The sequence below is a fragment of the Phallusia mammillata genome, chromosome 1 (genome assembly GCF_965637545.1).
Source record: "Phallusia mammillata chromosome 1, kaPhaMamm4.hap1.1, whole genome shotgun sequence".
NCBI classification, from domain to species: Eukaryota; Metazoa; Chordata; class Ascidiacea; order Phlebobranchia; family Ascidiidae; genus Phallusia; species Phallusia mammillata.
In genome coordinates, this window is record NC_137252.1 from 5,946,991 (window position 1) to 5,973,967 (window position 26,977).

The 26,977-nt window shown below is 36.2% G+C and overlaps 1 protein-coding gene across 1 annotated transcript; it reads left to right on the forward strand.

Annotated features, from left to right (window-relative positions):
- The first annotated feature begins 589 nt into the window (after positions 1 to 589).
- LOC145220047 (pre-mRNA-processing-splicing factor 8) lies at positions 590 to 26,849 on the forward strand. Its single transcript, XM_080087345.1, has 44 exons — positions 590 to 830; positions 1,228 to 1,389; positions 1,519 to 1,683; positions 1,819 to 1,960; positions 2,390 to 2,466; positions 3,090 to 3,302; positions 3,589 to 3,714; positions 3,864 to 3,969; positions 4,353 to 4,546; positions 4,973 to 5,092; positions 5,314 to 5,401; positions 5,944 to 6,165; positions 6,616 to 6,750; positions 7,162 to 7,305; positions 7,803 to 7,985; positions 8,228 to 8,434; positions 8,912 to 9,075; positions 9,922 to 10,048; positions 10,281 to 10,473; positions 10,727 to 10,838; positions 11,208 to 11,391; positions 11,769 to 11,899; positions 12,542 to 12,688; positions 13,081 to 13,263; positions 13,653 to 13,797; positions 14,589 to 14,836; positions 15,357 to 15,536; positions 15,900 to 16,035; positions 16,180 to 16,315; positions 16,703 to 16,866; positions 17,082 to 17,228; positions 17,772 to 17,932; positions 18,170 to 18,384; positions 19,021 to 19,235; positions 19,922 to 20,069; positions 21,098 to 21,267; positions 21,621 to 21,719; positions 22,236 to 22,429; positions 23,162 to 23,303; positions 24,236 to 24,475; positions 24,655 to 24,794; positions 25,470 to 25,610; positions 25,944 to 26,146; positions 26,559 to 26,849. The coding sequence occupies exons 1-44, from the start codon at positions 703 to 705 to the stop codon at positions 26,717 to 26,719; spliced, it is 7,038 nt and encodes a 2,345-aa protein (XP_079943471.1). The 5' UTR covers positions 590 to 702; the 3' UTR covers positions 26,720 to 26,849.
- The last annotated feature ends 128 nt before the right edge of the window (positions 26,850 to 26,977 follow it).

A 26,977-nucleotide genomic window follows, 5' to 3' on the forward strand; every position in this document is an offset into this window, starting at 1 on the left:
TAATTTTACTGATGCTAGCTATGTGGTACTGCCGCAGTGCCCTTGGTTGCTGCTCAAAAGAATTTCGTAGGCAAAAATGATTGCCGCCTAATTTCTTGAATCGTGGTGACAATAATACTTGCCGAAAACGTTTCTTGCACGATTGTTTGGAAAATGGATGATTGATACGACGTCTAGAAGTAAAATGCAGTAAAAAAGGTTTAAGTCAACACAATATTTTAAGTTTTAAAAAATGTAAGGAAACAAATATTTTTTATAGAATCAGATAGTTCAATACCTTTGTATACTTTTGCGCTAACTATGAAGTTAAACATTGTCAAAACCTTATTTCGTTTCGGTCATCTTACTTAACGTAGATTGTTTTTTGATTTGTTGGCGTGCTTTGTAGTAAATTGAAAAACAAGAAGATTAAAGATTTTTAAGCTAGAACCAGCTTCTATACTTAAACTGCACCGTCAAATTGTTTCATTTATTTATTTTTTAATTAGTGGGCTTTCATAAAGCATTCTGAGCAATTTATTGATAATAAGATAGATTTTTTGGAAAAAGATCTTTTTACTTTTATTCACGCATCTTATAATAGTCTTTGTGTCAACGGTTACACGTTTGAATGCAGGAGTAAGTATACAAAAAGTCCAACTTAATTAAATCAAGCTGGACTTCGTAGTTTGCAATTTAGCTGTTAATCATTAAAACAGCAAAATGGAAATGCAATATGCTGGGTACGGGACTCCTCCAGCCCTTGTCCAGCAATCATTAGCACCCCCTGGAACGGCTCCTCCTGTGGCTGGGGGACTAACTGAAGCACAGCTCCAGGATAAATCCCGAAAGTAAGAAACAAATGTCCATTAAATTTAGAACTTAAACAAATATTATGTTCCTGTGCTTGATAACAACAGCATGTTTAAAGATTCCAATGTTCCAGTCTGCAGAGTATGGCAGCTGCACACGATTAAAAATTGCTTGCTTTGCACTAGGGTTCCTCTATTTTTCGAGAAAAAAAAATTCTCGAAAATCGTGAGAGTCTCGACATTTTTCTGTAAGCAGATTTTCTAACAAAAGCAAACAAAAAAATTCCGATTGTACGCTTTTTCGCTCTATGTGGAGTTTATTGCAGTGACTTTAACTCAATTTAATGTTTGAATAAATGTTACCTTATGTTTCAGTCTTTCATATTTAAGTTACATAAACACGTATTCAATGCTAATCTTAGTTTTGTTTTTGCAGATGGCAGCAATTGCAGAACAAGCGTTATGCCGAGAAACGAAAGTTTGGATTTGTTGACCCACAGAAGGAAGACATGCCACCGGAGCATGTGAGGAAAATTGTGAAAAATCATGGAGATATGACTAACCGCAAGTTTCGTCATGACAAACGAGTCTATTTGGGGTATGTCAAGCAGAATTTTTGTCACACAAATAAATCTCTTTAAATTTAAATTATACAATTACTATATCAATGATATTAATGAAGAATTTTTTACGTTACTGGAAGTGTAACTTGTTTTTATCTTGGCAGAGCATTAAAGTATATGCCTCATGCTGTGTTAAAATTGATGGAAAACATGCCAATGCCTTGGGAGCAGATTCGAGATGTCCCAGTCATTTATCACATTACTGGTGCTATCACTTTTATCAATGAAATTCCTTGGGTGATTGAACCTTCATACATTGCACAATGGGGGTAAGAGAAAAACTACTTTACACTTTTGAACAAATGTTTGTCTTGGTATTGTTTGAAAATTAAATATTTAGATCAACAAGGCACCAGCTAGCTGTTAAATATTTTTTGACAAATGGTTTACAATTTTTCATATAGATCCATGTGGATTATGATGAGGAGAGAAAAACGAGATCGTCGTCATTTTAAGAGGATGAGATTTCCTCCATTCGATGACGAGGAACCTCCTCTCGATTATGCTGACAATGTGTTGGATGTTGAACCACTGGAACCTATACAGGCAAGCAAAGGCTCTTCAGTGTGTTTAATGCCTAATAACACATGGAGTATTTGTATGTTTGTGACGCCAGTAGCCATGTTGTTAATGTGACTGCAAATTGTGCGCACACATGACATGTCCTTGCGTGTTCCAAATCACTTACCCACCCTGACACTACTCTTGTCTACTATCGTCAGTTCAACTTTAAGATGTCGTAAGTTTTTTACAAGGCGGGCCTTTGGTCCTTCGATGGTGACACTGCTCCTTTTTACTGTGACACATTTTCTGAAAGTGTCACAACTACATTGGTTGAATTTTCTTCATGTTAGATGTTTGATACACACAAACTTACAATGTGTTGTATAAGTAGTAAGCAGTTTCATAATGTACATAATGGACATATACATACAAAATGTAAGATAAAATTGCTAAGTACTTGCCTGTTTACAGATGGAACTTGATCCAGAAGAAGATGCAGCTGTTGTGGATTGGTTTTATGATCATCGGCCACTTGTGGATAACCTAAAGTAAGACAAAACATTTAAAGTTTAATGTTCCATGGGACCATGTTTCACTTAACCATCCTTAAACATATATATTTCAAGTCTCCACTCTTTAAAAAGCTGTGTGTTAACTAACAAAGCTACCAGACCACAGTCCAGGAACCACTGACACTGACATTTGTCAAAGGTGCCTTCGAATACTACAAGTGCGCTGGGCAACTCGCTTTGTAGCCTTTTTTATTGCAATGTAACTTAAAAATACTGCAGGTAACTCTCTTTTGTGTGATTAAACTCTAATAGGTGCGACATAATGAAAAATATACTACAGCTCTCCTGTTTTTATACGACAAGTCATAAATACTGCAGGCAATGTTAAAACACACAAATACTTCTGGAAAAGTGTCACTATAGTCCTACGACTAAACCTAAACCTAAAACCTCAACCAACCCTACTTCAACCCTCAACCCTTTATGCAGTATCTACAGCATTTTTAAGTTACATCGCACTAACTATGAGTTTTCTTGCTTTAAAAAAGTACCTAGCGAATAAATGCAATACACCAAGTGGGCCTGTAGTTTTCAAATGCAGCTCATACTTCCATGGCAAAACAAGCAGTATTTTTTACATTTCAATTGATTTTGTGCAGGTTTGTGAATGGACCAACCTATCGAAAGTGGAATTTGTCCCTTCCACAGCTGTCCTCATTATATCGGATGGCAAACCAACTCATCACAGATCTTGTGGACGACAACTACTTCTATCTGTTTGACCTTAAAGCTTTTTTTACATCGAAAGCTCTTAATCAAGCGATTCCTGGTGGACCAAAGTTTGAACCCCTTGTCAGAGACAACACCCTACAGTAAGTACTGTGGTATTTGAGAATGTTGTTTTCCTCTAATTTGTTGCATTCATTGTGTTACGAAGTTCAGTGGATTTAGATTGATGGTTATCTATAAGTGAAATTTCGCAATAAATAGTTAAAATGTGTTTAAGTACTGCTACTTTGATCAGCATTTCTTGCTATTCCCAAACTTTTTTATGTGTAAAATTTGAAAACTTATGACGACAATGTATGTACTTATGACAACAATGTATGTACTTTTGAAGTGAGTTTGGGTCATAACGGATGTATTTTTGTCTTTTAGGGATGAAGATTGGAATGAATTTAATGACATCAACAAAATTATTATCCGACAACAAATTCGAACAGAGTACAAAATTGCTTTCCCATATCTATACAACAACCTGCCAAAGTTTGTTCACCTTGCATGGTAAGTAGCAATCACCTTATTTAAAACTTATCCAACAAATATCGATCTTAGATTTATATCCAACTGGTGTAGTATCTATTTTGCATTTCGTTTTAGAACAGCTTGCTGGCATTAAAATTATACATGGTTTTTTTGTTATGTTTCTTCAGGTACCACACACCAAATGTTGTGTTTATTAAAACTGAGGATCCTGATCTTCCTGCTTTTTACTTTGATCCAATCATCAACCCCATATCACATCGTCATGCTGTCAAGGTACAAAAATTGTATAAAAAACATTACTTTTGCTCTCTTGCTACAACTTGAAAAACTACCAATACAATACAGTAACTCGAACAACACAATAAGAGAACTTTTCATGATGAATGCATAATAATTATTGGTTCCTTTCCCAAATAGGACACACACTGTTTTCAGGCATTTTCTTTTTTCCGCCTAATGTAGATATTTTCCCACATTTTGGTAAAAAAATGTGTGTTTAAAACAAGTTCATTTTTTTGCATATTAAAGGTGGATATCTAAAGTTGTGTAATGTGAATTTTGACCCTAGTTGACCCCGCAGTTTACCCACAGGCCCCCAAAATATCTTCTATCATGTGAGACATATACCATTGTTTTTTTGCAATTTCTTTATCCAGACCGCTGAACCAGTACTCGATGATGAAGTGGAGGATTTTGAGCTTCCAGGTTATATCCAACCTCTGCTGCAGGAAACCCCACTTTACTCCGACAACACAGCTAATGGAATTGCTCTACTGTGGGCTCCGAGACCGTTCAATCTGAGATCTGCAAGAACTCGAAGGGCTGTAGATGTACCGCTGGTCAAAACATGGTTAGTGGATTTAATTTATATAACGTGTGACATTTTTGTCAAAAACTTTGAATATTTAATAGAAATGTGTGTAATAACGCTTTTTATCTAAAGTTTATCAAAAATCTGACCCTTTTTTAAAAACTGTGAAAATGGGTTATAAATGAAAAAGTGTATCATGAAGTTTTTGCAATATTTTTCAATATTGGCTGGTTGATTTTTAAAAGCAGTAATTGATGCATGAGTGTGAAAACGAATCCTGAAAAATAATGTTTCAATTGTTATGAAAAAATAATGTTTCTTGTTATGCAGTCCTTCCATGGAAATGATAAAATTGAATATGTTTTGTGTCCGTTTTTGGTAATTGTCTAACTGTACCCTATGTTTTCGTCATTTTGCCGACATGATGTAACCAATTTTTAGTAACATGAGATTAATTTGAAACAGGTACAGAGAGCATTGTCCAGCCGGTCAGCCTGTCAAAGTTCGGGTCTCTTATCAGAAGTTGCTGAAATGTTTTGTGTTGAATGCACTGAAGCAAAGACCACCAAAACCACAGAAGAAAAGGTCAGTCACGATATTTATCATAAAATCTGTACAACATTCTGTAAAATCATCTAATAAACCTGTGATTGAGATAAACCAATACAATTTTTGTGGTTATAAATTGTTGTGTTAAAGTTAAAACCTCATAGTTGCATAGTACCTACAGTTTTGTTTGTAGCAAGTAATTTTGGTGGAACTCATGTTAATGGCTGACTTTGAATTGTCTTATTTTGTGTTTATAGATATTTGTTCCGCTCATTTAAGGCAACCAAATTTTTCCAATCGACTAAACTTGATTGGGTGGAAGTTGGATTGCAAGTTACAAGACAGGTGAGTGACATAAATCATTGCAGCAATTTTAAACTAAATGTTTCTAATCAGTTTGTAAAATTTGACTAGCCTTGCCTGGTAGCACTGCACTGTCTAACTTCACGAATACTCTTGTTATTTTTTAGGTTTGGTCCTAGGTGCAAATGTTTTTTAATAAACTGATATACAATGATAAGCTGCAGACAGTGCACACTGTTTTGACCTATAAGGTATTATCGGTGCAGCTGGTGACAAACATGGGCTGTATTGGCTATCGTAGCGACCCAACAACACCCCAGTTTGTTGGGAGTAACAGTGTGCACTGTCTGCAGCTCATCATTTATTTGCATGATGTTTTTACAAGATATACAGTGCCTTTGAGCTTTTTATTTGATGTGAATTGGATCTTGAAGCGATGAGAAAAAAAAATGCGTATTTTGTCCAAACCTGTTTTTTCATCATTTCTTTAGGCATCATTCCCTGGAACTGATAAGTCATGTTATGCCAATACAGCCTTATTGATACTTTTTAAATGTTAAAGACAAACTCCACTCTTTTTTCAGGGTTACAACATGTTAAACTTACTCATCCATCGTAAAAATCTCAACTACCTTCATCTTGACTACAATTTCAACCTGAAACCTGTGAAAACTCTCACAACCAAGGAGAGAAAGAAATCGAGGTTCGGAAATGCTTTCCATCTTTGCAGAGAAATCCTCAGACTGACGAAGTTGGTGATCGACAGCCATGTGCAGTACAGACTTGGCAATGTGGATGCATTTCAGGTGAGCAACACAGCATTTTATACTGTATATTCTGCCTAACAAAAAAATTTTTGTTTTTTTGTTTTTCTTTAATAGTTAGCAGGGCAGTAATTGTTTTAAATAAACGGGTTTTGGGGGTGGCGCTGTCCCAAAATCATCAGTGATATTTTGTTTTGTTTTTCTGTTTGGACAAGTTATCAAGGAAAAATTTGCAGTTAACCTTAGTTAATCTTGACCCATTTATACCAAAAAGTTGGTCAACGATCCCAATTTGATTAGTTTAAGCCTTATCACATTACAAATCATTTGTAAGCTTTTCAGAATGAGTGAAGATCCAAAATATCACATTCAGTTTAATTAAAGTTTACTGTATATCATTGGTTAATTATGTGGTTACTGCAATACAAAGTTCAATAATAAATACCTAATTATATCCTAAACAACTATATACATTTTTCCTCAACATTTCAGCTTGCTGATGGCCTTCAATACATATTTGCTCATGTGGGTCAACTCACTGGAATGTACAGATACAAATATAAACTGATGAGGCAGATTCGAATGTGCAAAGATCTCAAACATGTCATCTACTACCGCTTTAACACTGTAAGTTATAGACAACTATTAAAAATATTTCCTGTTTTGTTTTTTGGTTAAAATTATCACTGCATCCACTGCTTTTGAATCCCAACTGACAGCATTTTATATCTTGGATAAGAATATTGTTTTTAAAGAACAGTTTTTTGGGGGAGTTCGAGTCCTGATTATAGAAATTCTTATTACAGGCTAGGTTTTGGCACCTACCTCTTACTGCACAATTCTTATGTTATGTGTAAAAAACTTTTCATACTTAATGTAATAAACATATAACGAGTAGCCAGATCTTGTTTTAACACCAGTGATCAACTTTCCTCCAGAACATATTCTACACAATTTCGATTTTGGTTGTAAAAAATTCTGAAAGTTTGTCGTCGTGTCTGTCTTTGATTGATCACTGTTCAACATTTTTGAATGCAGGGTCCAGTGGGAAAAGGTCCAGGATGTGGGTTCTGGGCCCCAGGTTGGAGGGTTTGGATGTTTTTTATGAGAGGAATCACTCCATTGTTGGAGCGATGGTTGGGTAACTTGCTTGCTCGCCAGTTCGAGGGACGACACTCCAAGGTTTGTCCATGAACTTGTGTTTGCTAAAATTTTGTTTTACTAGATCACTAACAATTTTGTTTTTACCTCTGGATCAGTGGTTATCAATTTTTTTATTACCTTCTCTCTGAACAGTTAAAATTGCCCTATATATGGACATGAGGATAATAGATATATTTTCTGGGCATTATAACTGTTTATCAACCTACGAAAAAGTATCCAATGTTGTGGGAACATTTCTATAAATTATGTACATTGGTAAAATTAAGAGCATACAAGACAATTGTTTCCTTGAAATTGTATACAGTTCTAAACTGTCCAATATTCTGTTACTTGTGACAAGTTCCCAGCTTAATCTTTAGCTTCTGTGGTTATAGTATTAATTATGTTGCTATTTTGGTTAAAATTTGCCTGCCATATCTCATTGTTATATAAATCTTTAAACCCATTTACCATTCTGCATGGACACAAATATTTATAGTAAAGGTAAAGATTTTACTTCACTTATTTACTTTCAGGGTGTCGCAAAAACAGTTACCAAGCAGCGAGTCGAATCTCACTTTGATCTTGAACTTCGAGCGTCAGTCATGCATGACATCATCGATATGATGCCAGAAGGAATTAAACAAAACAAAGCCCGGACAATTCTTCAACATCTCAGTGAAGCTTGGAGATGCTGGAAAGCAAATATTCCTTGGAAGGTGATTTATATAATTTTTATTGCTGTTTGACAATCAATAAAATGTTTGACAAATCAAATAAAAAAAAGCAATAAAAGTAAAAATTTGGTGAAATGGAAGGAAAAAATACACTATACAAAATAAAAAAAAACATTATTGTTGTTTTAAAGATAAAATTCATAACATATTTTTTTAGTAAAAAAAAAAATTTTTTTTTTGGCAAGAAAAAAAATTAAATCTTTAATGATTTTTGTGTAACTCAGGTGCCTGGCCTTCCTACACCAATCGAAAACATGATCTTACGATATGTAAAAGCAAAAGCTGATTGGTGGACAAACACGGCTCATTACAATCGTGAGAGAATCCGTCGAGGCGCGACTGTTGACAAAACTGTGTGCAAGAAAAATCTTGGACGTTTGACTCGATTGTATCTAAAAGCTGAACAGGAAAGACAACATAACTATCTTAAGGTTGGTTTTAATTGTGGAGACAAATACCACTCATGGCACACAAAATGACTTTTTTGGCAATTGGTACAATGTTTGAGAATTTTCTGTAGCTTATAAGTGTAAGAATTAATAACTTAGTTGCTAAACTTTGTTAATGTTGCAATTAGTTTTTTTGCATGAACAAAATCTAGCATTCACTTAATTCTTGTGGTAGGAAAAATAGTTACACATACAAATCCAGTTAAATGCGTCACCAATTTGACATTTTTATGCAACTAAATAAACGGTTTTCTTAAAATTTACACTGGTTACAGTTTATGATCTCTATGTAGATAAATAGCCTCTGTGATTAACTGGATTATTCATTTTTAAACATTAAAATTTGCTTTTATAATCTACCGACTTCTGAAATCGAATTAAAATACCATTAGATTTTCACCAATGTCCTTATGTACAACAGTATGTCTTAAACCAAGATTGTATGTTTTTCCTTGATAGGATGGACCTTACATCACAGCCGAAGAGGCAGTGGCAATTTACACAACTACAGTTCATTGGTTGGAAAGTCGCAGATTCTCCCCAATTCCATTTCCTCCTCTCAGTTACAAACACGACACTAAACTGCTCATACTAGCTCTTGAAAGACTGAAAGAAGCTTACAGGTAAATTATGTCCCTGAGAAGCTTAGATTTTAAATAACTAGGTTATGTTTTTTTATAGGGTTGTGTTAAAGAAGTTGATTTTGATATGCTTTATTTCTCAGACAGCTTTTGTTATTTGGATGAACAAAAATGCTCTTTTGACAAATGTGTGGTTTTAACTGACTTTTAAGGGGCCTTAGGTCGCTTTTATCAGGGTGATAGCACTCCAGTAGAGTTCCCTCTCGAGAAATTCTCGAGAAATCTCGAAAAAATCGAGTCTCGATTCTCGAGAAATAAATAAAAATTTCTCGAGAAAAATTACGTCACGTATCTCAAACAAAAAGTAAATGCGACACCTCTTTTTACGTGTATTTTTCGTTTCAACTCGCCTCTAGAGCGGACTGGGCACATAACTTTCTTATTTTGCTTCCGAAACAGTGATTTTTAACATGCGTTGCCGCTAAACTTTCACCTTTCCCAGGCAGTAGTCACGCCTGGTTGCGTAAGATTTATAACAGTCGCTTCGTTTTCGGCTGATTTGCTAGCGAATCACTAATTGCGATCGCTACTAGAAGCGAAAAAAACGTACAATAGGAAATTTTTTTGTTTGTTTTTGTTACAAAATCGGCTTAAATAAAAATTTCCAGACTCATGAGATTCTCGAGAAATGGATTTTTAATTTCTCGTTTCTCGAGAAACGAAAAAGTCGAGAAATAGAGGAACCCTACACTCCAGTCACCAATTAAAACCCGAAATAAACAAAATAAAAAGGAGCGAAAAATGTGAAGGAACTTTGGTTCTTTGATATCACTGTTTTTCTTGTTCAAGAAATATATCCATAATTAATTGGTGTGAATTTGTTTACAGTGTAAAGAGCAGATTAAATCAGTCACAACGTGAAGAGCTAGGATTAGTAGAACAAGCTTATGACAACCCTCATGAAGCTTTGTCCAGAATCAAGCGTCATCTGCTCACTCAGAGAGCATTTAAAGAGGTAAATTCATAATACTCCACTAAATTACTTAACTTCGATTAAAATAAATGTATATTTATTTAACTCACTTAACCAACAATAAATGAGTTTAAAAAGGTGATCACAAATTTATTAATGTTCGATGTTGTTTGAAAAAAAAAATGGCATGTTGTTTGTAAAGAATCTCATTAGACATTAATAAAATCAATAACATTATAACTTTATGTTAAACCTTTCATGTATTTCTTTACAGTGTGGCATCGAGTTTATGGATCTCTACAGCCATCTAGTGCCTGTTTATGACGTGGAACCACTCGAGAAAATCACTGATGCCTATCTCGACCAGTATTTGTGGTACGAATCGGACAAGAGACGTCTGTTTCCTCCGTGGATTAAACCAGCTGACACAGAACCACCTCCACTTCTTGTTTACAAATGGTGTCAGGGTAAAAAAATTGAAATATATTTTAATCAAGTGTGTAACTAATATCCGTTTATCCAGCAGTTTCTTAGCTGGCCCAAATTACTTTTATTTCTATTTCACATGTTGTTGATGCAACAATGAGTTTTCTATAGATCGTAGCTGTTTTTGTTTGAAAATAAGCACAAGTTGAAAATTGTGGTAAATCACTGCTCCAAAGATGAAATGTTTTTTATACTTCATTTTGGCATTTGGTAACATTTTATCTTTCTGTACAGGAATCAACAACTTGCAGGAGGTTTGGGAAACCGGTGAAGGAGAATGTAATGTTATGATGGAAACAAAATATGAGAAGATTTATGAAAAGATCGATCTCACTCTGCTTAACAGGTTGGTCGCGACCCCCGTGGGGGCCGTTTGCCATTTTACTGGGGGTCATGGGTCTTTCGAAAAACATATAAGTAGTAACAATTTGAAAACATCTCAAAACAATAAAACACTTCTGGCTTTTTTTAGAGATGACATGCCTCATGTCAATGATTTAGCACAACACTGTACAGTTGAGTTGAGCTTATACACCAGGTGTACACCCCAAAAGTTTAGTATACTTGCAATCCCAACCCCAATGAGTGTTTTTAGGGGTGCAAGGAAACTAATTCGTTGTGGTTGGACTAGTTAGACGGATTTTAAAGGATGGATTTTATTTAAAACGATATCTCAAAAATGTTCCTTTCATAAACAACCTTCCTTTTCAAACAGATTGCTGCGACTGATTGTGGACCACAATATTGCCGATTACATGACAGCCAAGAACAATATTGTGATCAACTACAAAGACATGAACCACACCAACTCATATGGAATAATTCGTGGATTGCAATTTGCTTCATTTGTTGTTCAATATTACGGACTTGTGCTGGATTTATTGGTGCTTGGTTTGCAAGTGAGTGAAACCATTAAATATTTGTGTTCTAATATAACCAAATTTTTGAAGCTACCCATTCAGATTATAGTTACTATTGTCATAATGCAAAAATATAATAAATTATCTTTTAAACAGACAAAATATGCGGAAACTGTTGGTGATACATTGTTTTATGAGTCTTTTGGCTGTTTTTGATCAGCCAAAATTGTAAGACTGATTGGCAATTGTTTTTTTTTTAAGATTTAACCTTTATCAATCAATTGTACTTACTAAATTGTGTACTTCACAGAATTAGGTTGTGTAACTATGGTTTTGCTAACCAAATAACAACTCAACTTAATTTAGCGGTGCATAGCGAAATGGACGCATATAACCTCAATTTGTTTGATTGACAGCGAGCAAGTGAGATGGCTGGTCCTCCTCAGATGCCGAACGACTTCCTCACATATCAGAGTGTTGCAACCGAATCAGCTCACCCAATCAGACTCTACTCAAGATACATCGACAAAATCCACATCTTCTTCAGGTAAAAAACAGAAACTGATACTTTAGTGTTTTTGCTTTTTGCCTTGTGAAGTGAAATATGTAGCGTTGCTGTATGTTTCTGTTTACACTAGTGGTTCTCAAACTGTTTAATTGTCAGGGCCAAATGGTAGTTTTTTAAATGTGTAGGGAGCCACAAAAAAAGAAACATTAGGAAAATCACTGAAAATTGTTGCCTTGAAAGCTAAAATAGCAATCTTTAGAGGTTTTCTGAGATTTGGTGGGAGCGGCAAAATAAGTAGCTGAGAGCCGCATGTGGCCCTGAACGCCGCATTTGAGAATCACTGGTTTACACTGATTGAATGTAAAACAAGTAGGCCAAAAACAGTAGTTCCCAAGTTGTGGTTTGCAGACCCCGAGGGGTGCTTGATTTTTAATGTAAACGTTTGAAAGAGAACTTAATGGGAGTTTATTGTAGATATATGTGGCCCTAATATATTTAAAAACTGTGACTGTTGCAACCAAACGGTACAGTAAATTTCAAAATTCTCTGTTAACGATTAAAGTGTCAACAGAAAAAATTAAATATAAAATAAGTTGAATAAAAAGTCAAAATTTTCAATTTACTTTTCTGGCTTAGATTGCATAGGACTGCTTAAGTAATAAAACTGATTTTTTGTCACAGATTTTCAGCTGAGGAAGCAAAGGATTTAATTCAGCGATATTTGACTGAACATCCAGATCCTAACAATGAAAATATTGTCGGATACAACAACAAGAAATGTTGGCCACGAGATTCTCGAATGCGTCTCATGAAGCATGATGTTAACTTGTAAGGAAAATTAATCACACTGCCTTAAAGTGTAATGGTGAAAATAACAGCCCAATACAGTTAAAAACAAACAGACTGTTTTATTGCACATTATCAAGTTGCCTCTCTTTTTTTATCACCTGACGATGACAGCAGTGAACATTGAAATGTGGTAATGTTTTGTACACAAGTCTGGTATTTTCTCGTTAAAAAAATTTAGAACTCAGTGTTATGTACCTCAACCAAAAGTAAATGTCTTAGTTGTACATGGTTTGAAAACCTGTGTTTCCACCTAGTATTTCAAGTAATTTGTATGGTTTCCTCATTTTATAACAGTTGCCTCATTAACATTATCCCCTTTGTATTTATCTCTCTTTAAACCTATCAACAATTCTGTTTTTCTTTTCAACTAGGGGCCGTGCAGTTTTCTGGGACATCAAGAATCGTTTGCCTCGATCAGTGACCACAGTACAATGGGAAAGTTCATTTGTGTCGGTCTACAGCAAGGACAATCCTAACTTGTTGTTTAACATGTCTGGATTTGAATGCAGGATCTTACCGAAGTGCAGAACCACCTTTGACGAGTTTACTCATAAGTAAGTAAAACTTTGATTTAATTTGGTTAGAAAGTGCAAAAGATTAAGTCACCCCCATATATTTACTTGGTTGATAATTTTTTTTGCAGCTCAAAATTCATTTTACTCATTTTTACATTTTGTGCTAAATAATCAAAAAAGGGACAAACTGAAAGCAAATGCAAACTAAACCGTTACTCTAATTAGCCAAGCATTTACTTACAAATAAAAGCAATATGCATTTAAATCGAATAATGTCTTAGCAAACAATAGGTTACAGTTAGGTGTTCAGTATGCAATAAAACAAATTTTATTTAATCGAAATCCTGTGAAATATTAATTAGAAAGCCTTTCTTTACCGAATAAGCACAATAGTATTTATTTACCATGTTTTGTACCTAATTGTACAGAGATGGAGTTTGGAATTTACAAAATGAAGTGACAAAGGAGCGAACTGCTCAATGCTTCCTTCGTGTGGACAACGAGTCACTTCAACGATTCCACAACAGAGTTCGACAAATCTTAATGGCATCAGGATCAACCACATTCACTAAGGTCAAACATAAGAGAAATCCTAATTATGAGCTTTCTTGGACAGTTGTCACAAATTAAATGAATGAAAAAATGAATACTCTTCCTATCATTTGATTTTTTTAAATGCTCTATTTATCACAAAAGGCAATTATTCAATAGGTGTTTTTGCAATTACTCACCACAGCTGATAACACAAATTTCTGTAAACTTTGTTAAAAAGGCATGTTGCTTTTAAAATTAATTTAGGGTGGTTTATTAGGAATGTGCCAAACTGCAAATGTTTTGTTTGGTCGAGCACCGAGCATTTTACGTTAATGCTCGGCCGAGCACGCTGGGTGCATTATGACGTCACAAAAATTCCCCATTCTACGTTAGTTTTAGCACAAGGTCGCTTACGTCACCAGCGGTGTATTAAGCTGTACATGCCCGTGCAGTGCGCTTTTTCGACCATTTAACGCATTTGAAAAATATTTCGTTTTTGTTTTTGGTTACCTTTTCGAACACTGGTTACGTATGTTAGCATGGCATGAATATGCAAATTTAATGCTCGGGTCGGTTTGTGCAACTGCTCGGCAGAGCACCGAGCATAAAAAACAGCGATGCTCGGTACCGAGTACTCTGGTTCTGGTTCGGCCTGGCCCATCCTTTATGTATTATTAGAGAACAAACAGTTAAATGTTTAGTATTATTAAGTTTTTGGTTTAACATTTACCCAAACATTGCTTTTAAAATGCCAGCACTTTGTTTCTACGTCTTGATTTGGTATTGCTATGGCAAAGTTTATCTTAAAACAACATCAATATATTATACAGATTGTGAACAAATGGAACACAGCACTCATTGGACTTATGACGTACTTCCGTGAGGCAGTCGTCAACACACAAGAGTTACTCGATCTTCTTGTGAAATGCGAAAACAAGATTCAGACTCGTATAAAGATTGGATTGAACTCAAAAATGCCGAGTAGATTCCCACCAGTTGTGTTCTACACTCCAAAGGAACTGGGTGGTTTGGGAATGTTGTCTATGGGTCATGTCTTGATCCCCCAATCCGATTTAAGGTAAAAGATGTTTTGATTAATTCCTAAAATGATCATCGATCTCATGAAACCAACTAGTCCAGTGTCAATAGCACAAACTCAAAATCCAAACTACTGCAACTGCTCAGCTTAATTTAGCACCAAGGTTTGCACTGCTCCTTTCAAGAAACCATGCTCATTAAAGAAGACATGGCTTAAAACAAAAATAACAAATTTTTGCCCTGATCGAAAATGGTACACGATCTACCAACCTACTGTTGTTGACTAGTGCGGCATTTTGTGCTTTGACAATATACCTCGGTTAAACCGGATTCGGTTAATCCATGTCTTCGCCTAATTCAGACAAAACTTGAGGTACAAATAATTTGTAATGTGATAAGGTTTGAACTAATCGATAACGGTTAATCCAGATCTTCCCCTTATTATTCTTGGTCCCAACAGGTGCAGATTAACCTACGTTTACTGTGCTTTATAATAATACTTTTTATACTTGCATCTATCACCTTATCACATTTAATCATAAATATCTCATCAATTTCAGATGGTCAAAGCAGACCGATGTTGGTATCACTCACTTCCGATCAGGTATGAGTCACGAGGAGGATCAACTCATTCCGAACTTGTATCGATACATTATGCCGTGGGAGAGTGAGTTCATCGACTCACAGAGAGTGTGGGCTGAGTACGCACTCAAACGACAAGAAGCTAATGCTCAAAACAGGTCAGCTGGGTTTGCTGTATTTACTAATCTGAGCATTTTTTCACCCTTTTGGGCATTTTTGTCCCTAAATAAACACTTGCAGAGCTAGCACTATGTAAAACAATTTTAGATACAATTCAATGTGTTAAGGAAAAGCTGGCTGACTCATGAGGCCACTTCACAAACTCGGGATTGGAAAACAGCTCTAGTCCCTGTTAAAAAAGGCTTGTTTCCTCATGTCCATAACCTAGATTATACTAACCATTGAGTAAAAAAGCTTTGGGTTCCATTATATTTAACTAAACATCCATTTCTGCTGAAATACAAACATAACACAGCTAAAAAAGCATTTTACTCTTACATAACCTTCTCAATTTTTTGCAGACGTTTGACTCTCGAGGATTTGGAAGATTCATGGGACAGGGGAATTCCCCGTATCAACACTTTGTTCCAGAAAGATCGACACACGTTGGCTTACGACAAGGGATGGAGAGTGAGAACTGACTTTAAGCAGTATCAGGTAACCTTACAAAGAAATTCGATTTTATTTTTGTTTTTATTTTCTGCTATTGTGTTCAGATAGGATGATTCACCAATTCAGTGCTTTAAAAACACAATGTGTGCACAGATCTGTAAAAACATATGAATGTTTTTCTTTGTTTAGGTTTTAAAGCAGAATCCATTTTGGTGGACTCACCAACGTCACGATGGCAAGTTGTGGAATTTGAACAATTACAGAACTGACATGATTCAAGCACTAGGTGGCGTTGAGGGTATTCTTGAACATACTCTCTTCAAAGGTAAATCCACTGCTTGTTTCAATCTTTAGCAGAACACTGTCTGAATGCATTATGCTTATAACGAGCCAGAACCCGAGTACTCGGTACCGAGCATCGTTGTTTTTAATGCTCGGTGCTCGGCCGAGCAGTTGCACAAACTGACCCGAGGATTATATTTGCATATTCATGTCTCGCTAACATACGAAACTAGTGTTCAAAAGGGTATCGAAGAATAAAAATGCTTTTGAAAAATAGCAAAAATGCGTACTTTGGTGGCCTGTAAAACTTAATACACCGCTGGTGACATGAGGGACCGACCAAACCCAACATTTGCAGTTTTGACCCACCCCTTAGACTCAGTATGCAATTAAATGGAATTGTGATTAACCCGAACCAACTGTTTTTTAGGAACTTACTTCCCGACATGGGAGGGATTGTTTTGGGAGAAGGCGAGTGGTTTCGAGGAGTCAATGAAATATAAGAAACTGACAAACGCTCAACGGTCTGGTCTCAACCAAATTCCAAATAGAAGATTCACTTTATGGTGGTCACCAACTATCAACAGAGCTAATGTAAGTCTAAAAATCATATCCTTGACCACACCAAAACTTGATTTGTTGCAAGGAAATATTTAACATTTTTTTACGGAAATTTTGCTTTGTTTTTTGGTACACATTTTTATCACTCTTTTTAATAGTGGTGCCATGTACTGTCTACCTCTTAATTTGTATGCTATATTTTTCTATCCAAATATAACTCATTTTTTGTACAACCTAATTTTTTTCAGGTCTATGTTGGTTTCCAAGTGCAACTTGATCTTACTGGAATATTCATGCACGGAAAAATCCCTACACTGAAAATATCGCTCATCCAGATTTTTAGGGCCCATTTGTGGCAGAAAGTTCATGAGAGTGTTGTCATGGATTTGTGTCAGGTAAATTTTCACTAGCATTAAAATGCTTTTACTTCAGGGGTACACAACCATTTTGATGGCCGCATCACATATTCTTATTTCACCAACGGCCGCCAGGTGTTTGCTTGTTTTTGTTTTAAAATTACAGATGTAATAGATTAAAACCATCAACAGCATGGCTTAAACTGACAATCACTGTTTTGTTTACTATATTATAGTAAAACCAATGGACGATAAAATCCTTGGTAAAACAGAATCAGTCGGTTCATATAAAGGAATATATATTTTGCCTATGTGGCATCAACAGTTCCTGGAAATCGAATTGGTTTTACTGTATTACAGATGTAAAGAAATAGGTTCACCACTTATATACCATCTAAATACCATCTAACGCTGAAAAGCCCAGATTAGTTTCTAACTTGGTGCACATATCGAGTTGAACGGTCTTATGATCAGTATTTACTGTTTATGACGTCATAATGTATATTGTGACGCCAGTGGTGCCTGTTTTTCGCATTGTTTGCACACAAGAGGCGTACAAAAGTCAAACGCATATGTCTCCAGGTGTTTGATCAAGAGTTGGATGCATTGGAGATTGAAACTGTACAGAAAGAAACGATCCATCCTCGTAAATCATATAAGATGAACAGCTCATGTGCCGATATACTGCTCTTTGCTGCCTACAAGTGGAATGTCTCACGACCATCTCTGCTTGCTGATTCAAAGTAAGATGAAATCTTGTGAGAATGTGAAACGAAAACGTTTTGAAAGCTTTTTAGGCTTTTTCCAACAAGAATTTAAATCAACTCAAAAACACTTTCGAAACTCTTCTGTTTTTTTTCTCCCTCTCAAAAAGATTTAAACCGATTTAAAAAGACCTTTTTAAACCCTTTCTATGAAACCTTTTTTAAAACTCTTTTTTTCCCCAAGACCATTAAAAACGACTCTTTTGCGCCACGTAGGGACACGATGGACAGCACCACGACACAGAAGTATTGGTTGGATGTTCAATTGAGATGGGGGGATTATGACAGCCATGATATCGAGAGATATGGAAGGGCGAAGTTTCTGGATTACACAACAGACAACATGAGTATCTACCCTTCACCTACTGGATTGCTAATAGCTATTGATCTGGCATACAATCTGCATAGCGCATACGGCAACTGGTTCCCAGGTAGGGGAGTTGTTTTTTAGAAGTTTATTACAGTGAACCTCGGTCAAACCGGATTCAGTTATTACGATCTACCTCTAATTCGGACAAAAGTCGAGCCTCGCCTAATACGGACAATTTTTTGCTCCAAACTGGTCCGGAGCAGCCGAGGTTTATTGAACTTTACAATGGTGTCTGCAGCTAAATTTTTGTGTTTTTCAATTTGAACATAGGTCTTGCGATACTAAACATGCGGTGTATATGTTGAAATATATGTATATGTTAACTTAAGGCTGTTGTTTAAAAAAAGAAAAATGTAACAGTGCTAATGCTAGAGTTTTTTAGGGCATGAAAAAAGTTAAACTCATTTTGTTCAGGGTCCCCATACGCGCGTTTGTGCGGATTTACAGTAAACAAATGTTGCGGTGATTTTTAGATTCTTAAGGACAAATTTTTAGAAAGCATAAACCCAATACAAGCGAAAGATTTGTCGCTGTGTTCAGCTCACAGTATTGGTGAAATGACTAAAAGTATGTTCTGCATTCAATGACTTCTGATAGCCTGACATACTGTAATACAACAAACAAGAGCTTTACGCCTAGATTACCATCGCGATAAAATGGTTGAACAACCGATCAATCGCATTGTTTCATTCTTTAGGTTGCAAACCACTTATCCAACAAGCAATGGCGAAAATCATGAAAGCAAATCCGGCCTTGTACGTGCTACGTGAAAGAATCCGCAAGGGTCTCCAGCTTTACAGCAGTGAGCCGACCGAACCTTATCTGTCGTCACAAAACTATGGAGAATTGTTCAGTAACCAAATTATCTGGTTCGTCGATGATACAAACGTGTACAGAGTCACTATCCACAAGGTACGTGTTAATATCACCTTAAAACATTTTTTAACCTGGCCAAGATTGTCGACTGATTTGCGTATGGGTGAGCTACTTTTTTAGTGTGCAGATCAACAACCAATTTAATGTCATTGATAGATGCCGTATTAACTGTGTGTTTTTTGTCATGGTATCCTTAGGCTTGGTCTTTCTTTAGGGTGTATGTTAACATTCAAAAACATCATACATTATGCTCGGCGACCGACTGATTCGGTACAACGCCTTTAATAGACCTGGCATACTGTGATTTATATATGAGTGTGCCGTGATCGCTGGTCTGCATAGACGCTTCACGGCTGATCCCAGCTATTCCATATCCTAACCATCTACAAACATTAATGGCTGCAATTAGCAAGTAGATACACGTAAGAGTTCATTCTCTTGTTATTCCGCCAAACGTTTTTTGCCTCGTGTCAAAACAGTTAAAATGGTGCCTTAACTAGAAATTGTCAGTTAATTTACTAGGAAACCTTAAACAAAACATTCAACTGTCGGCACCACACCCAGCAGCGTTTGTAAAGTTAAAACTGCTCTTTACTTTTTGTTTAGCCAAACCAATAAGTAAATTAAATATGATTTAACAATGGTGACCGCTATATAGACGTAAAATTGTAAACATCTGAATGCTGTTTTGTGTTTAATCCTACATTATTTTTGTTTTTTAGACTTTCGAGGGAAATTTGACAACGAAACCAATCAACGGTGCAATTTTTATTTTCAACCCACGAACCGGTCAACTGTTCCTTAAAATCATCCACACTTCAGTATGGGCTGGTCAGAAGCGTCTTGGACAACTTGCCAAGTGGAAAACAGGTGGGTGATATAAGAGGCGTGTTTTTTGCAAATTGCATTAATATCGACTTAGAAACGCTTTAAATTTTGTTGTTACAAACATACCAAATTCCACACTAGTTTTGTAGCTTTCCAAGGTCCGTACGTCACCAGAGGCGTGTTAAGGTATACAGGCCCCAGAAGGTTTTTTTTTGTTATCTACGCGTTTTTGTTAATGGATACCCTTTCTAACACTATTTTTGTACGTTAGCAGGGCATGAATGTGCAAATTTAATTATCAGGTCAGTTTGTGCCACTGCTCGGGCCGAGCACCGAGCATTAAAAACAGCGATGCTCCGTACCGAGTACTAGGGTTCTGACTAGGCTTGGCCCATGCCTAGCGGAAAATGTATTTTGTAGTTGAAACCATGGGCGCCGAGTTTTACAAAAGTGCAAGGTGGCGGACGTAAAGTATGACGTCACATATGTTTGCAACCACAAGAACTCAAATTTAAAGCCCAAAAAACTTCCTATAGAATGCAACGTTTGTCAAAATCAGAATAAAACAAGATATGTTTGAAATAATGCAATTGCAACACGTTGCTGTAACGTTTATCGTTGGTTTAGCAACGTTAAAAAAATGTTTCGTAAAATTGTTGTCGCTTAACGTCACCTTGCTTATTTACATTGTACACAATGGTCAAACATTTACTGGCAGACAATTGTTTGTTTGACGTCATAAACAAGCCACTAACCAAAACAAGTTGCAGTTTTAAGCCACGGTTTGTGGCTAAATCGCCAGCACGCTTGTTAAAAGGCAAAATTGTTCCTAATTTTCTTCAGATTTTACAATATTTCGTACGATACCGCTATAAACTAACCAAAATTTCCACGGTGGCCGCCACCGTGCACCGCCTACTCGGCGCCTATGGTTGTAACATTAAACCACTCACCAGAAAATTTAGTGTATGTGTACTTCTTTAGGAGCATTGTAGACTTACACTAAAAAAGCTGAGATTATAACGAAATGCTTTCTTCCCTGAACAAATGTTGTATGATTTCTATTGCAGCTGAGGAAGTCGCTGCTCTCATCCGATCACTCCCTGTTGAGGAACAACCGAAGCAAATCATTGTTACTCGTAAAGGAATGTTGGATCCACTAGAAGTCCATCTGCTCGATTTCCCAAATATTGTCATCAAAGGCAGTGAGCTCCAACTACCATTCCAAGCTTGTTTAAAGGTCAGAAACAGTAATTTTGAACTCTGTGTTGCTGGATATTGTTTTGCAGATAGAAATCTCTAATATTGTGTTTTGCCTAAACACGGATTTACATTTTGAACGTTAGTGCCTAATCAAATAGATTAATTATCAATAGATTAATAAGCATAAATAAAACATACATACAAATAGTTTTATATGTAGCACTGCTTTAAAGTTCTGTGCGGTTGACGGTTTGCTATTGTATGATTAACACTTACAAAACCATTTCATGTTTGAACCACGCAAATGCGTTTGTACGAGTACATGAACCGTTTTGTTGTGCGTTTGTTTGATTCTTTGTACTTTAGTTAAAATTCAACTTTGATTGACAGGTTGAGAAGTTGGGTGATTTGATTCTAAAAGCCACGGAACCACAGATGGTTTTGTTCAACTTATATGATGATTGGCTCAAATCTATTTCATCATACACTGTAAGTAACGAAGCTTAAAAACAACTAAATCATAACTATTACGTCTTCAGTTTCTGACGTCACAAAATGTGTAATATATCATTCTAATTAATAAATCAGTAAAAATCATTCATTCTGTAAAGCAGTTTTTTAATGCAACTTTTATTGCATGTTTTGGGTATTGTTGACAAAAAGCTGGTGTTCATGGCAATTTTGTCCTTTTTTATTGACAAAGCAGCCTTACCTGTTACATTTAGGTTGGAATTAAATTTTTGGGAATATATTTTTATGTTTTTAGCCTGTAAAATTTGGTGCGAACAAAATGCAGTTTGTAATTTAAAGTAAAATAGCACCTACTACGTATAAAACACTACATTAAATCAGGGATGTGTCCATAATTGTAATAATTTAATCATTTTTACCTTCGATTTTTTATTTTTTGCATCAGTTTGTTAAATGTTTATGAGCAAAAATACACAGGCAAACTTTCAATCACAAAATAAAAAAATCATTTAAATCTCAACATTCGAATTTCAGGCTTTCTCTCGTCTTATTCTGATTCTCCGAGCATTGCATGTGAATCCGGATCGTAGCAAGGTAATTATGAAACCTGATAAAACCACCATCACTGAAGCCCACCACATGTGGCCCAATCTGGGATTCGACGAATGGATCAAAGTCGAAGTGGCTTTGAAAGATTTGATCTTAGCTGATTATGGAAAGAAAAATAAGTAAGTTGCTTGTGGTACAATTTGCCTTTGGAAAAATTTTGCTTTGGAATTTCAATCTAAATAAGTAATGTGGTATCGTTATGTACATCAGGATACTTTTAAAATTGTAGTTTGTTTTGGAACCTATGTGAACAACATACTGTTTTGAAAACACTGGTAATAAGAGGGGAGTTAAAAATGTACACTAGTAAACATTTTGACGTTTTGATACCTTTAACTTGGAACAACTAAGCATTTAGACATGGCATGATTTTAAACGTGATTTGCAAACTAAACAAGGAATGTCGTTGAAATCCTTTAATTCATGTGTAGAATGTGGTTTGTTTATTATCCAACGCTCGTAATTGAAACTTAAAGCCGGAATCACCCAGTCCGTTGCTTGGTGAATGAAGACTAAAAAGCCTTATAGCAATAGATGTAAGTTCAGAAAAACACTTAGTCGTTCACCCTTTGGTTTTAAAGATATGTATATTTCGCTAATACAGCATCGTCAGTATCTTATTCAAATAGATTCTGTGTTTTTCTGAACTTACATCTATTGTTTATTATCCATGTCAAAATTATCATGATAAAACGGTTATGATTGTGTTGTCACAGAAAATGTGAAAAACGCTAAATTCGAAAAAAATCAGTTAAAAAAAATTCTTAAAATTCCAAGATTCGTGTTTTTCTTAACTCATACGGTAAACATGATTTCAAAAAACTAATAAAAACTCTTCCCTCTCCAACCAGTGTGAACGTAGCGTCGCTAACTCAGTCTGAAATCCGTGACATCATACTCGGAATGGAGATTAGCGCACCTTCACAACAACGACAACAGATTGCAGAGATTGAGAAACAGACCAAGGAACAATCGCAACTTACTGCTACACAAGTAAGTGAAGGGACTGTTTTTCACCCAAGCAAAGACCAAACAAACCAGAGTTATAAACGAGCCCAAATCTAAATGCTCAGGCCCAAAACCTGTAATTAAGTGATGTACCGAATCGGCGAAATTTCGATTCGGCCGAAACCGAATATTCGGCGGTTTTGTCGAATAAATTCACCCGAATCAACCGAATCATTTATAACGTCACGCGAAGTCGTACGGTACGCGTTTGACATGAAAACATAAGTTTATCTACCAGACAATTAGTGCAGAATGGTTGTGTTTCGTCCTTATTTCAGTTCTGTGGGGTTTAACATTGCTTTAAGCATAATTTCCAACCCGGCAATGAATTACTATTTAGTTGTCTGCAGTGGGGAAAACGATAATGTGGTAAAAAATATAATAACTGACAGGATTTTCGTTGGTACTAAGCAGGAAAGACACGCTCAACGCTTTAAATGTGTGTTCATAAAAGATTCGGTTTCGGCCGAATTGCAAAAAATTATTCGGCCGAAACCGAATCTTTGCAAAAGTGGCCGATTCGGCCGAATAAATTCGGCAAACCGAATATTCGGTACATCTCTAGTAATTATACTAGGCCCACAAGTTGTTGAAATAGAGACACAAATGATAACGAATGTAAAGTCAGGCCCGAACCCGAACCTAAAAGCTTGGCTTACAACTCTGCATTCTAGACAAATTCTACTGATAAAAAAAATTCGGGGTTTTGACACTGTGTTAGGGGTAGTCGGCTTTGTAATTTACCCCCAAAAGGACTAGGGGTAGGGGTGTGGGGATTACTGCTTTAGCCAGAAAAAAAAACGTAATTTTTTTTTTTTTTTTTAAAAACGTAAATTTTTATCCAACTTTTTAAATGCTAATCCCAATACTGCATCTAGTGGCCGAATTTAAATTTCTCGCCTTTTTCCCACTCGCAGACACGCACAGTGAACAAGCATGGCGACGAGATCATCACTTCGACAACATCGAACTACGAGACACAAACTTTCTCATCTAAAACTGAATGGAGAGTTCGAGCAATATCTGCAACCAATTTACATCTGAGGACAAATCACATCTATGTTTCATCAGACGATATCAGAGAGACTGGTTTCACTTATATTCTGCCCAAGAATGTGTTGAAAAAGTTTATCTGCATTTCTGACCTGCGTGCCCAGGTTGGTTACGTTTATTCCGTGTGTTCTTTTACAACCGACTTGAATGTATGACCACGTTTTACGACATTTGCTAAAATTTTACATTTTCTGAAAATTCCATTGGCTTTTGCTTATTTTGTTTAAAACACTATGTCTTTTATTTGAATTGTTACGTAACAAGTGTTCTTATGACGTAACAGATCGCTGGATTCTTGTACGGAGTCAGTCCGGCCGACAATCCACAAGTGAAGGAAATCAGATGTGTAGTGATGGTTCCACAATGGGGGACGCACCAGACGGTACATCTACCGAACCAGCTACCACAGCACGAATATCTCAAGTAAGTATAAAATTATTAAATACTGAGATGGGTAAACTTTTAGATAATAATTCCACTATTTCAATAGATCCTGTTAACTTTTAATTAAAGCTCAGCTGTTGTGACAACACGTGAAATATGACGTAAAAATTGGCAAGGCGTTGTTGTTTGTTTCTAATTTTAGATGTTTCTATTTTTTCATCTGTACAAGCAATTTGTGCCACAAATCGTGTAATTGTGTAATAAAAGTCTTTGATGAGCTTAGTATGGTTTGAACTGTTTTGCATATTATGCTATTATGGCCCAAGCATGAAAAACAGCGACTCTAAACACTCGGTCCAGCTATGGATGTTACTTTGAGCGCTTGAATGCCTAAAAGGTTTTTTGTATAAGCTGTTTCTGCCAGACATAATATCAAATTCATAGAACCCTTTTTTACAATTGCCAGAATATCTCTATAAATTAAAGAGTTCCTTGTTTGCAAAACTGCTCTTACAAGGAGACACAAACTATAATTGCCTCTAATGTCACAATGTAACTGTTACCTCATAACGTGCATAAAAATTCTATACCAGAACAGTTTTGATCAGTATTTAATTTTTACTTCACCACAACAGTAATGTATGCAAAAAAAGACGTCGCATTATTGTGTAGTTAACTTCATAACATTAGCATCACAATATTTTTGTTTCCCAGGGAATTGGAGCCACTGGGTTGGATTCACACCCAACCTAACGAATCGCCACAACTCTCTCCGCAAGATGTCACTACACACGCGAAGATAATGGCTGACAACCCTGTGTGGGACGGAGAAAAAACTGTTGTGATAACATGCAGGTAAATGTAATGTTGTGTTGTCAATAGGACCGCCTGATTTCGTGACCCTGTGACTATTACAGGTCAATGTTTTTTTTCGTTTAAGGTCAATTTTGTCGTTAGAAAACTTTTTGTCTTTTATTCAGCATCAGGTAACAAGATTACGCCAAAAAATGTTTCAAAAACAAAGTGTTTATTCATAGTATACATATGGCATGTTTAGCTTTGCAAATGTTATTTCTATCATTAAAAACCGAAAACTCAAATTTCTTTGCAAAACCATACAAAAAAATCTATGCCATTACTTTTATGTGTGTTGCCTCCCGCCTTGCATTTCCACTTTTCATCTCGTAGTTTCACTCCCGGCTCATGCTCGCTCACCGCGTACAAGCTGACACCTAGCGGATACGAGTGGGGACGTCAGAATACGGACAAGGGAAATAACCCGAAAGGATATTTGCCATCCCATTATGAGAAAGTCCAAATGCTGCTCTCAGATCGATTCCTTGGATTTTTCATGGTCCCCTCCCAAGGATCGTGGAATTATAATTTCATGGGTGGGTTATTGTCTTTGAACTGTGTGTAGTGGTAGGCCTACCATACGTCCTCCTTTGGAGGACATGTCCTCCTTTTTAAAGTTGTCCTCGAGGACAAGGAAAAGTGCCCAAATGTCCTCCTTTTTTATTTTATTTTTTGGTTTACTAAATATGGATGTGGCAGTTATGCTTTTGAAAACAGCCAAAATTAAGTGTTTTCAGAGTTTCAAAATTGAGTTCACCTGGACCAACATCACAAGGTTCAGTTGGCCGAATATTAGGTTTCGGACCGAACTTTTTGGTCCGGGTTCGGTGTATAACTCAGACAAACATTGCTTTGATAAAGTGCCACGTTCTCTTATTTTGTCTAATTTCTAAATTCACCAACAAAAAAAACATGAAATACATTTGAACGTATGCCTTCTGCTCACAGGTGTGCGTCACGACGCCAATATGAAATACGATCTTCAGCTTTCTAATCCCAAGGAGTTTTACCACGAAGTGCACCGTCCCTCACATTTCCTTAACTTTGCTTCACTAGAAGACGGAGGATGGGCTACACTGATGGCTGATCGGGAGGACCATTACATGTAGGGATAATGAGTGATCTGTACCACGTATGCCGGAAAGTGTACGTTAAACTGATGAGTATACGTTTAAGTAGTGTGTTTTGTGTCGAACCGGACCAATCTGTACATTACGAAAATACAATGCTGCCAAAAATCGTGTGTTATATTTTGTGAATTCTGGTAGGAAAACGCTCAGTTTTCTTGTTTCCTTTTCCTCTCAATCCATGCTTTTCCTAGCCTAGCTCTAAAACCAGGGTTGCCATACTGTTCTTATTTCTAAGAT